General features: G+C 45.6%; 1 protein-coding gene across 4 annotated transcripts; it reads left to right on the top strand.

Annotated features, from left to right (window-relative positions):
• The first annotated feature begins 1,219 nt into the window (after positions 1–1,219).
• TRIM68 (tripartite motif containing 68) lies at positions 1,220–11,633 on the top strand. Of its 4 annotated transcripts, none has more exons than XM_043580421.1 (7): positions 1,220–1,346; positions 3,892–4,374; positions 6,030–6,125; positions 6,990–7,250; positions 8,245–8,267; positions 8,842–8,942; positions 9,145–11,633. In XM_043580421.1, the coding sequence occupies exons 2-7, from the start codon at positions 3,949–3,951 to the stop codon at positions 9,693–9,695; spliced, it is 1,458 nt and encodes a 485-aa protein (XP_043436356.1). In that variant the 5' UTR covers positions 1,220–1,346; positions 3,892–3,948; the 3' UTR covers positions 9,696–11,633. The 4 variants fall into 4 exon arrangements, with proteins under 4 accessions (XP_043436356.1, XP_043436358.1, XP_043436360.1 ...); XM_043580423.1 differs by having other exon boundaries at positions 1,221–1,346; positions 3,892–4,026; XM_043580425.1 differs by lacking the exon at positions 1,220–1,346 and having other exon boundaries at positions 3,918–4,026; positions 6,030–6,096.
• Positions 11,634–11,959: the final 326 nt, after the last annotated feature.

Below are 11,959 nucleotides of genomic sequence, written 5' to 3'. Positions count from 1 at the left end.
AGTTTAAAGTGGCTTGTTTCACTAGCCCATTCACTCTTCTGTTACAGCAGTCATTTCTCTAGATCCAGGTGAGGAAGAGGGTGTAGCTCAGACATCAGTGACATCTTTTTTCTTTTATTTGCTCATTTATTTCAGGAATTTTCTGGTCCTCACTCTTCATTGTTCCAACCACGGTCTGGACCCTGACATTGGCATGAGGATCCAAAGCGTACAGACCCAGCAATGAAATCATTTGGAACTGGGTTTCAATTGGAGCATTTCCTGGTTACTCTCCACGTGGACAGGCTATGCCTTGCTTATCCAGTAAACACCTAAGTATCAGGAAAAGGATAAGGTGCTGTGAGTACGAAGAAAAACCCAAAACACTGCCTTAAAATAGCAGTTTGTGTGTGCACACGACGGTATCTGTGTCTTTGGCTGAGAGAGGGGTACCAGTCTTTTAAAAATTAAAAAAAAAAAATCAATGACGATTTGTAATCAGAGATTCCACTTCTACTCTACCAGCTCCCAATATCTGTTTCTAACTTTTTTTAGAAGTATTTATTTTGCTTCCAGTTAGTTAACATACATTGTTATTATTAGTTTCCGGGGTACAACATAATGATTCAATTCTTCCATACATCAAGACAAGCGCACTCTTTAATCTCCATCTCTGCCTCTAACTTTGAAGTGGATTATGGCAATAAGTGATGAGAAGTCGCCTGCATACGTATTAAAGGATAAGAGTTCGCCAGGAAAATTCAGGAGGGGTTTTTTTCATGAGAACCCTGTGTCTGCAGCCTGGAGCCCAGGAGAGGTCGCTCATCGTACAGAAAATTGCATATGTGTGCCCAGCCCTGCTAAATTGGGTCACAGAACTACTCGTGACTGACCTCATATGCCGCCGACTTTAACACAGAAAACTGGCAAATGAATAGTATTAGATCCGGTGCTATTACCCAAAAGGAACAAGGCTCGCTGTGAAAAGCCTGTAGTCAGCCGGAGAGGAAGGGTGAGACCGCGAGGTTCCTTAGGACCAGAGTCAGCAGGGCCTGGGGGTCGTCGTTCGCGATTCTCAACCCTTCCACCTGTCCTGGGACTAACTCCTGGGCCCCTTCACAGTTTAAGAGACTCTGAGTGGAAGGAGCCAGAAAAACCCACGTAGCAGAAAAAAAAACACTGGCGCTCCGAGAGCCAACCTCCGATTGGCTAGGATTGTCTCGATCCCTGCCTGTGATTGGTTTCTCCCACTGCGATCCCGGGCCCTGCCCGCCTCTCATTGGCTCCGGTCCTGCGGGCGGAGCCTAGGAGCCGTGCTGGAGAGGCAGAGGAGCTAACAGCTTTGGGGCCTTCATCTCCGGCCGGCGGTAAGTGTTACGCTGGCTGGACCAGCGGCTCGTGTCGCTGGGGGCAAGCAGCCGCGGGAACCTGGCGTCTGTCTACTCTTTCAGTTTCTGCCGCGGGGCGCTAGTCCCGGCTGAGGAGGGAGGTGGGTGACAGCTCTTCCCGTTCTGAAGTCAGCGGTCCTGCAGGCTCACCTTTTTCTGGCCCCACCCGTCCTCATTCCGCGGGCCCTGCCCCGCGTCGTGCAGCCAGGAGGTTACCATCCCCCTCTGCTCCCGAAACCCCGGGGTCACCGCCTCCCTCGCCCTCTCTCAGCTCTGATCCCTCCTCTCGAGGTTTTTCCACGCTCAGCTCTCTTACCTCAAATGCCTTTCCCAGATTGCCACCCCACCCCCACCCCGGCAAAGGCAAGGTCGAAGCAATTAAACGTTTAATAATTCAACTTTTGTGAAAGTAACTTATGTATAATAAAAAATAAACCAATAAAGCAGGTCTTATGTGGAAGAGCAATAGCTCCCTGCCGCTGTCCTTCTTACAGAGGCCACCACTTTCAACTTTTTCATATTTAGATCTTTATGACTCTGAAATCTTAAGATATGCTTTGCTGTTTTTTCTTGATTTATTATTTGGATATTTCTTTGCCTTACCTCTCTACTGCCACCATGTTCTCAGTTTTCGATTTCTATTTGCATTCTTCTGTTGATCTTTGTTGCTTTAAATCATAGATAATAACTACTTTTGTGCCAACTTTAGGTGGTAGCTCTCAGTGCCCCTCTGTATTAGATGAGGATATTCCACTTCCAAGCTACTATATATACACTAATTCTTTCATATTGAAAAAATGTTTGAAGCAACTCTTCTTGATGGATATAGTAGTGAACAAAATAAGAGAATATCCTTATCCTCATGAAACTTTTAGTGTGAGAAGTAAGGTGATAAACATATGTGTATCTGTGTATCAAATGATGTTAAGAGTAGGATCACGGAGAAGTCATTTCAAGCTGCAAAAATAGAAATAACCCTGAAGACATGGGTTCAGGAAAGCGTGGAAGTTTCTCCCTTTGCTTAACTGGGCACAGTTGCTGTTTCAGGGGTGAAGAGAGAGATTCCTATTGGACTGGTGGTGGGGAACCAGGAGAGGCTCTCCGTAGGTGAGTGATTTCACAAAACTAGGTTTTAGGATACTGGATCCCACCGTTTGGCAGTGATACGGGGAGGTAGACAATCAGGAGGCAGGGAGGTCGATGAGAAGGCCTGCAGAGAGCCCTGCAAAATCTACTAACTGCTCCAGTTTCTTCAGGAAGCCTACTGGACTACCCTAAACCACAGTGATTTCTCTCTCTTGAAATTTTATTCTACCCTGAAGCTAGAGAGGTTAAGTAATTTGCCCAAGATAGAATGGTAGAGCCCAGGGCCAAGCATCTGTAAAAGGAGAACAATAATATAATGGTTTCTGTTTAGGGTTGTGAAATAAACTGAGTTAATCTGTGTAAAGTACTCAGAAAAGTGCCTGGAGCATAGTGGAAGTGCTTAAGGAGTGTTTGCTGTTTTTATTACTGTATGATATGCTCTCAATTACCTGACAAATTATAAAAGCATTTTGTGTCTAGGAGCTATTTCCTGTACTTACCTGGTTTATCCATTCAACAAATGTTTATTCAACAATAATGGCATGACAGGCACTGTTTAGGCTCTGAGGATACAGCTGTGACTAAGACCAACATGGCTCTTCCCTTTACAGATTCTAGCCAGGAACACACAAACTTGGGAAGTGAACAAACAAATAATTGCCTACTGAGCCAAGAACCTGCCATTGACCATTCAAGTTCCATATTCATATCTGGCCCTGGCAAAAATCTCAGGTTTCTTGCTGGGGTAGTGCCTTCATCAATGTGGATTTGACTGTCATCAGATGACCTGTGTTTTTATCCTGCAATGGGTGTTATTTCATCTTTGCTTCTAAACATATCACTGAAGGCTGAGGAAAGTGTTTTGTCATCTTAGTGAATATTAGTGCTGGAGAAATGGGCAGAGCTTTAGAGGGTGTGGAGAAAATATTGCTGGTTCCCTTATACTTTACACTTAAATATACAACACAAGAAAACAAACTAAGCATATAGGCAATGGGCATCTAGTATTATTACCTTTTCTGCACCTTGAAGTATATATACCTAGGGGTATTTCTGGCCTTATTTTGGATACTGAAACATCACATTTTGGGGGACCTTTACCAAGCTCAAGAGAAACAAAGCTGGTTTGGAGAATTTGATTGAAGTACAATGGGAATGGTCTGGTGAACAAACTCAGAGGAGGGATGACCAAATGAATGAAAACAGAAAACTCCCAATATCCACTCACTTAGGCACCCCAGCTGTCTCTACCATGGTATGAATAATATGACTCAGTCAGAACTTCAGTTGGGAAGGCCAACACTTATTAAATAGGGTCAATAAAGGATCCAAAGGTGAAAGTTAGCTTTTTTCAATCACTATCCTTTTTGCTGATCCCTTTGCTCTTCAACAGAAGAACATTTTTATCCTGTTATTTTTTTTTTTCTTTCCTTCTCAGCCTTGACTACCTCTGCCTGGCTTTGTTCACGTTCTGAGGAGGGAGTGAGAAGGAGCCATGGATCCTGCAGCATTGGTGGAAGCCATCGTGGAAGAAGTGGCCTGTCCCATCTGCATGACCTTTCTGAGGGAGCCTGTGAGCATCGACTGTGGTCACAGCTTCTGCCATGGCTGTCTCTCTGGACTCTGGGAGGTTCCAGGAGAATCCCAGAACTGGGGTTACACCTGTCCCCTCTGCCGGGCTCCTGTCCAGCCAAGGAACCTGCGGCCTAATTGGCAGCTGGCCAATGTTGTAGAAAAAGTTCGTCTGCTAGGGCTGCATCCAGGAATGGGGCTGAAGGGTGATGTGTGTGAGCTTCACAGGGAACAGCTAAAGATGTTCTGCAAAGTGGATGGCCTGATCATGTGTGAGGCCTGCAGCCAGTCCCCTGAGCATGAGGACCACAGTGTTGTGCCTATGGAGGATGCCACCTGGGAGTATAAGGTGGGAGATGGAGGCCAGCCACCCCAGTCTCTCCCCTGCCCCACTCTTGGCTGTCTCTAGATCAAGGACTTGACCAGGAGCCCCAGAGACTAACTGATTCCCTTGACTCCCCACACCCACTGATGCTGGGGACCAGATACAGTGAGCCACACCTCTCCTTGCATTTCCTTTCCTCCTGCTTCCACACCCTATCCCCGAGCCTAGCATGGCTTAATGCCTAGCCCAAACATGCTTTCCTTACTGAGAATTTGAAGGAGACCAGTTTGGTTTGGCTGAGGTTCTGAGAGCCTTGAATGAGTTTGGGCATGAAGCTGTCAAGGCCACACCCAGCAAAATCTGCAAACTTCTCTTAGCAATGCCACAAATAATCATTTGGCAATAGTCACCTCAACTCTGTCCTTTATCTACAAAACTGAGGCTTAGAAATTTGAGATCATGATAAATGATTTTAGAGCTGGAAGGGACCATGGCTGAGTCATTTAGGATTAAGTGAGATTATCTAATATTACATTATAAGACATGTCTGACTTTAGGTTAAATAAGTTAAAGGAAGATCAAAGGCTGGGACTTCGGTCTTCTTGCTCTTCATCCAGTGTTCTTTCTCCGTTCCCTACTCTTTTTATTTTTTTTGGGGGGGGGGGTCATCTCTGTTACACCTGCTGCTCCTTTTCTATAGCTCCCCCCATCAGTTTCCAGCTTTTTGCTCTTTTTCCAGATGCCCATGCTGACATATCTTTATCAGATTCATTATCCTAGTGTTTCTGTGATCCACTGATCTCGTACTAGTCTTCTCTTTCTTGAAGTTGAGTTTAGAATGTAAGAATGTAAAACAAATCTCCCAAATTAGGTGTTTTTCTATGAAAAAATGATTTCTAAAAAATTAGAAGCACTTCCTAGTTCATTTTATTTTGAGTTTTAAAATAGGGAGGCAGTGAAATATTGGCATAGCAGTTAGAGAGCGGAGTTAAATCCCAGCCCAGCTATTTACTAGCTGAATGACCTTGGGGAGTTCAGTCACTGAGCCTCAGTTTTCTTATCTACAAAATAGGGATAATATTCAAGGGTTGTGAGCACTAAATGTAGGTTTAGTGCTGAAGCCACATGTGGCACCTGGCAAATCTTTAATAAAATGGTTAATATGATCAGAACACTTTATGCTTTCCAGCAGTAATCTCTTGTGGTAATATTCTAGGATAGAGCTTCTTACTTTTAATATGTATGTGAACAATTCAGGTTCTGATTCAGTAGGTCAGGGGTGAGGCCAGGATTCCACATTTCTAGCAGCTCCCTGGTAATGTGAATGCTGCTAACCCACATGGACATTACTCCGAATAACAAGGTTTTAAGAGGCTATAGGATAACAAGGCAGATAAGGATAAAAATAGGCATGGATAGGAATGTCCAAGGTTGGAAATGGACCTTTTCTTCTATTTTACAGAAACTTAGAAACTGTGGGAGCTGAAATGGTCAGAGTCCTGCCTCCAGTGTCGTCTGGGCAGGAATCACTGTCCCCCACGCCAACCCCAGGCACTCCCTTTACCTCCAGCATTCATTCTGCCTGCCTGAGGGACACTTGTTTTCCTGCCAGTGCTAGGAAGCCTCATTGACATCCTGGGCTGCCTGAAGTGTCCTCATGAGGTTTTTATTTCTTTCAGTGGAAACTCCACGAGGCTTTGGAGCATCTGAAAAAAGAGCAAGATGAGGCCTGGAAGCTGGAAGTTGGTGAGAGGAAGCGAACTGCCAGCTGGAAGGCAGGTTGCCACCTGGGGAGGGGAGACTGTGTGGTCCCTGTGTTTTCCTGGAGCTGGCCTGCGGTAGCCTCCTCATCTGTATGAGGCCAGATGCAGCATTCAAGTCAGAGACCCTGGGGTCCTCCAACCAGCATTCTCTACCAAGTGTGTGGCCTCAGGCAGGCTATGTACCCTCTCAATTTCAGTTTCTTGATAGCGATAAAGGGATGACCTCTGGGTTTGTGTCCTCACATGTGAGAAATGAAAACTACATAATTCAGGTATGCATAAGTTCACACTGGTAAGATTTATATAATGCTTAGTAATACATTGTTTCTGTTTCACTTTCCCCAGTGAGAGCATATTTACTAAAAGTTAAGTTACTAGAATATTGGATACTCATCCCTGTAATAAGTTTGAGAACCATTAACTACCAAACCGTCAGAACTTTTGATCCACAGGAGGTAACGTTGAACCAACCTAAAAGAGCATATTGAATTGATAGAATATCCATAAGGAGCAACACTAACAGTGTAAAGTCACACTGCCTTAGAGACCTAAGAGTAATCCTCCTGGTCATTATTCTGAAGGTAGAATATATTAGTCTGAAAATAGAAAAGAGCCTAGAGCATAGAGTACCAAGATAACATCCTGGGCCCCACTAGGGTCAAGAAGAGTAGTAATAGGGACCCAGAAGCATGTACTGTTGCTCTGGGAACGGAGAGGTAGGAAAATCAGTATCCTTCATCTTGGCTTCTGCAGGGCCTGATACACAGTTGGTACCAGCACATGCCAGAGTATGTGTGTATGCATGTGCCAGTTCCCTCAGTCCTGGATGGCCCTTACAAGAAGTAGCAGTACTGATTTCTGGTCCTGGCTCTATAGATCCAGGTAGAAACCCGAAAGCAGAGTATCATGTGGGAGTTTGAGAAATATCGGCGATTATTAAAGAAAAAACAGCCACCAGGTCGGCAACTGGAGGTAGAAGCAGCCGCAGCCCTCACCAGCCTAGAGCAAGAAGAGGGGGAGACCGTGCAAAAACTGGAGCAGAATCGTAATGAGCTCATCCAGCAGAGTCGGGTGCTGTGGGGGATGATTGCAGAGCTGGAAGAGAGGTCTCAGAGGCCTGTCCGCTGGATGCTGCAGGTAAGTGGTGGGTTTTCTTGGGAACTTTGAATGAGAGCTAAAGGTGGCATGGGACTCCAGGAGAGAATTAGCTAGTCTTCACCAGAGTCTGTCAGACATTGATCCCATATACCTTCTCCCCTCTGCTAATGCCTGGCATGACCTTTTGTCACATTGCAGGTAGGGCAGCGCTCAGGCAGCTCTGGCTTCATACCAGTCCTTCCCCTCTGGCCTGAGAGTCAAGGTGGAGCCTGAAGTCAACCAGTCCAGCCTTGCTCTCCACCTCCCTTTCCCTTAGAGAAACCCCCTCCCAGGGCTCGATGTTATCTGGTCCCTCCAAGGAATAGCACATACTCTGGGAATGCAAGCTGGTGCAGCCACTCTGGAAAACAGTCTGGAGGTTTCTCAAAAAAATTAAAAATAGAACTACCCTACGACCCAGCAATATCCCACCCAGGATACAGGTGGGCTGTTTCGAAGGGACACATGCACCCCCATGTTTATAGCAGCACTATCAACAATAGCCAAAGTATGGAAAGAGCCCGAATGTCCATTGATGGATGAATGGATAAAGAAGTTGTGGTATATATATACAGTGGAGTATTACTTGGCAGTCCAGAAGAATGAGATCTTGCCATTTGCAACTACGTGAATGGAACTGGAGGGTATTATGCTAAGTGAAATTAGTCAGAGAAAGACAAAAATCATATGACTTCACTCATATGAGGACTTGAAGAGACAAAACAGATGAACATAAGGGAAGGGAAATAAAAATAAAAACATGGAGGGGGACAAAACAGAAGAGACTCATAAATATGGAGAACAAATTGAGGGTTACTGGAGGGGTTGTGGGACGGGGGTGGGCTAAATGGGTAAGGGGCACTAGGGAATCGACTCCTGAAATCACTGTTTTACTATATGCTAACTAATTTGGATGTAAATTTTAAAAAATAAAATTTAAAAAAAAGGGGGGAATAGCACATACTCATGTGCTGCATTTTTTTTCTCCTTCTAGGGCATTCAGGAAGTCTTAAACAGGTATGTTCACGTCCTTGGAGCTCCAGGGCAGCCCTGTGAAGAATAGTGGGGCCCGACCAGAGGCAGAAGTAGGGAAGAAATGTAGACCCCATACCTACAGAAGAGTGGCTGCTGGTCCATAATCATCTTTTCTTACATTTGCTAAAGAAGCTTTGTTCATCAGCCTTCTTCCTTCTTTGTAGTCAGTCAAATTCATTTCCAGTAGTTCCAATAAGAATTTCAGGTAAAGTTATAAAATATGTAGTCTTAAGTAGGTTGCCCAAGAAGGGAAAAAAGATGTCTCCATTGGTGCTCCAGCCTGGGTATTGGCCTTCCTCCTTTGTGGCACGCTGCTGCCTCTCCCAGCACCCATTACACATCTGACCCTCCCCCAGCACAAAATGTGTTTGTTCTCTCTGTACCACAATCCATTCAGGCTCAGGCAAATAATCATCACATCTCTGCTTTGCCTGTTGTTGCTGTGGAGGGGCACCCCACTGACTGTCCCTGGCCAAGCCCATCTTTCCTGTAGTAAAGGAAGGCCCAGATGGTCCCAACGGTCTTCTGGCCTCAAGGGTCACCACTTCTCTGCCAGGAGCAAGTCTTGGAGCCTACAGCGACCAGAACCAGTCTCCCTCGAGCTAAAGACAGATTGCCGTGTGCCGGGGCTAAGAGAGATTTTGAAGACATACGCAGGTAATGAATACCAGGAAAGGTTATGATGGGCAGTGGGAGGGACCCCTCCTAGAGAAAGAAAATGGTTCAGTGCCCTCTGGATGCCCCAGCTAGCCTCAGTCCCACCCATCTTTGAGAAACCCATGGCTGTGTTCATCAAAGAGACCACACCCGTGCCTTGTGCCATGTGTCAGTGTCACCAACCAGGATCTTTTTCCCCCAGCTGATGTGCGCCTGGATCCAGACACTGCTTACTCCCGTCTCATTGTGTCTGAGGACAGAAAATGCGTGCACTATGGAGATACCAAGCAGAATCTGCCCGACAATCCTGAGAGATTCTACCGCTACAATATCGTCCTGGGCAGCCAGTGCATCTCCTCAGGCCGGCACTACTGGGAGGTGGAAGTGGGAGACAGGTCAGAATGGGGCCTGGGAGTGTGCAAGGAAAATGTAGACCGGAAGGAGGTGGTCTATTTATCCCCCCACTATGGATTCTGGGTGATAAGGCTGCGGAAGGGAAATGAGTACCGAGCAGGCACTGATGAATACCCCCTCCTGTCCTTGCTGGTCCCTCCCCGCCGGGTGGGGATCTTCCTGGATTATGAGGCCCATGATATCTCTTTCTATAATGTGACTGACAATGGCTCCCACATTTTCACTTTCCCCCACTATCCCTTCCCTGGGCGTCTCCTGCCCTACTTTAGTCCTTGCTATAGCATTGGAGCTAACAACACGGCTCCTCTGACCATCTGCTCCCTGGATGAGGAGGACTAACTGAACCACCATCCTAGCCAGAGGCCTTGGAGTTTTGCCTGGCCCACAGGGCTCTTGGTGAACCTGGCCTCTGACACAGAGGCCCTTGAACTAAGCTGAGCCTAGGATCCAGGGAGTCCTTTGCCTGGCTCAGTGGTCTCTTGCTACTTGGCCAAAGTCACTCATCTGAAAAAGTTGAGGCTCAGTCAAATGAGCATGACACCCCCGTGAGGGAAGTATGACAGGGCTGAGGGTGAGGATCAGAGCAGTTGTGAGATAACCTGTTGGTGTTAAGATTCAGGACTTTGTCCTGTCCGTAGCTCATGCTCTTCTTCCCTGGTCCTCATTGGTGCCATAATTGGTGTCAGCGAGGGTTATGAAGTAGATCCAGCCTTCAGGAAACCTTTTGTGTGGGGTTTACCAAAAAGCCAAAAGATAATTGTCCGTATCCAGAGCCATATCCAGAGCTGGTTGCTGTGCTAATACCAGTAGAGGATGCTTTGCCTGATGTTTGCTGCTACTGAGCAACCCATATTTGACCCCAACTCTCTGACCTCCTAACTAGAGAAATGCATTGCGACACTGCCCAGGCCACGCCTCTCTGAGCATAAGCTGGGAAAATCACTGTATCTCAGACTCTAAGGAGAGGTAGGTCCTGGTCCTGCCCTTTTCTCTGACTCTCAGGATCAGAAAACCTGTGAGTCTTGTTTTTACTTTCACTTTATGGATGGAGAAACTGAAATGGCCTTAATGCAGCAAGTAACTTCTCACAAAACTGTTGAAAGAAGATTGTAAAGATTATAAAGTATCTCTCACATTCGAATGAAACGAGATTGACAAACTCACTTCCGAGGTCACATGCCTGCATATCATTCATTACATCTGGATCTGAAACATCCCACATGTCTGAAAGATTGTAAGTGTCCTCAATGGGAAAATGGGTATAGTAATTGCATACTCTCCTACCTCACAAGATTGTTGTGACGATCTCCGATCCATCCTATACTTTTGTTCCTTTCTCAGGGACAGAGGAAGGCAAGCCACAGATTCCTCCTGTAGTAGCCTTCCTGCCTCACCTTCTTAACAGCCAGCATCTTTACAGCAGTGTGTTTGTTCCTTAGAGCGTCTCCTGACAATCTCAGCCCGTTAGACAGAAAGGTGCCCATGCCAGTGCCAGACTCTGGGCCACAGTAATATGTTGTGCATCTATTATGTGTTTGTATTTGGATTATAATGGGGACTGTGACATCAGGGTACAGAATGGAAATAATGAAAAGAAAAATGCAAAATGTACACTAGAAAGAAGGCTCAGCCACAAGCTAGTTGGGCTAAAGTTTGGATCTTTTTCTGTCACCAGTGGAATCTTCATGGCTCTGGTAACTACATAATATTATGCCTTTCTCTTCTCTAAATCTATGACAGAAGGAGAAAAGTAGGAGGTAAGTGTGGGAGAAAAAATAGGATGAGGCACAAAAAGCCAGCTCTGGAGCCATAAGTTATAATGAACGGGAATTGAAACTGTATGTCTGGGCTGTTGACCTTAGCGTGATGTGTGTGGCAAAAATAGCTCATTATGGGGCTTAGGAATATGATGTGGGAATGCTTGTGCCTGGAAACCAACTGCAAGGCAAAGTAGAAACTATTGACCCTGCCTATAGCAAGGCAAAGTAGAAACTATTGACCCTGCCTATAGCAAGGGACCATGATGTGTACATCACATGTTGTTGCCATGATGCTGTAGAAGTCAATGTCTGATATAGTTTAAGTTTGAAGGAATTGACTGTTGAGTCAGGATTGGGCAGCAAAGTAGACAGCAGGTCAGGTATAGGCAGAAGTAAAGTAATTCCTGTAATAAAGAGTAGCAGAAATTGTCTTTGTACTTTCATTTTATTGGGTGCTCATGTGTGGAGGAGGTAAAACAGGCTAAAATGGAGAAATAAACTCATATTCTGCCCACCATGCTTCCAAGTCACTCCTCAAGCATTAGCAGAAGGGGAGAAGTTTCCATTCTCTGCTTGGGGAGGAATGAACTAGTAAGTCACAGACCTGGTCTTGGCAAAGGGTTGAGCAGACCTCGTTAAAGAGACCATGTCTTTGTATAGGAGGAATCCCTGGGGAATTGTTTATAGACTTGAGAAATAGATTTTTAGAAAGTGCTTCCAGTAACATCCATGGATACTTAGCATAAAAGGATAGGAACCAAACCAGTGCTGTTCTTTTACTATGGTTTTATTAGGACAAACCCTGGAAGTCTCTTAGAAAAAGGATTATTAGGAGGTAAATTC

Source organism: Prionailurus bengalensis, chromosome D1 (assembly GCF_016509475.1).
Source record: "Prionailurus bengalensis isolate Pbe53 chromosome D1, Fcat_Pben_1.1_paternal_pri, whole genome shotgun sequence".
Taxonomy (NCBI): domain Eukaryota; kingdom Metazoa; phylum Chordata; class Mammalia; order Carnivora; family Felidae; genus Prionailurus; species Prionailurus bengalensis.
This window is presented reverse-complemented; position numbering and strand designations above follow the sequence as displayed.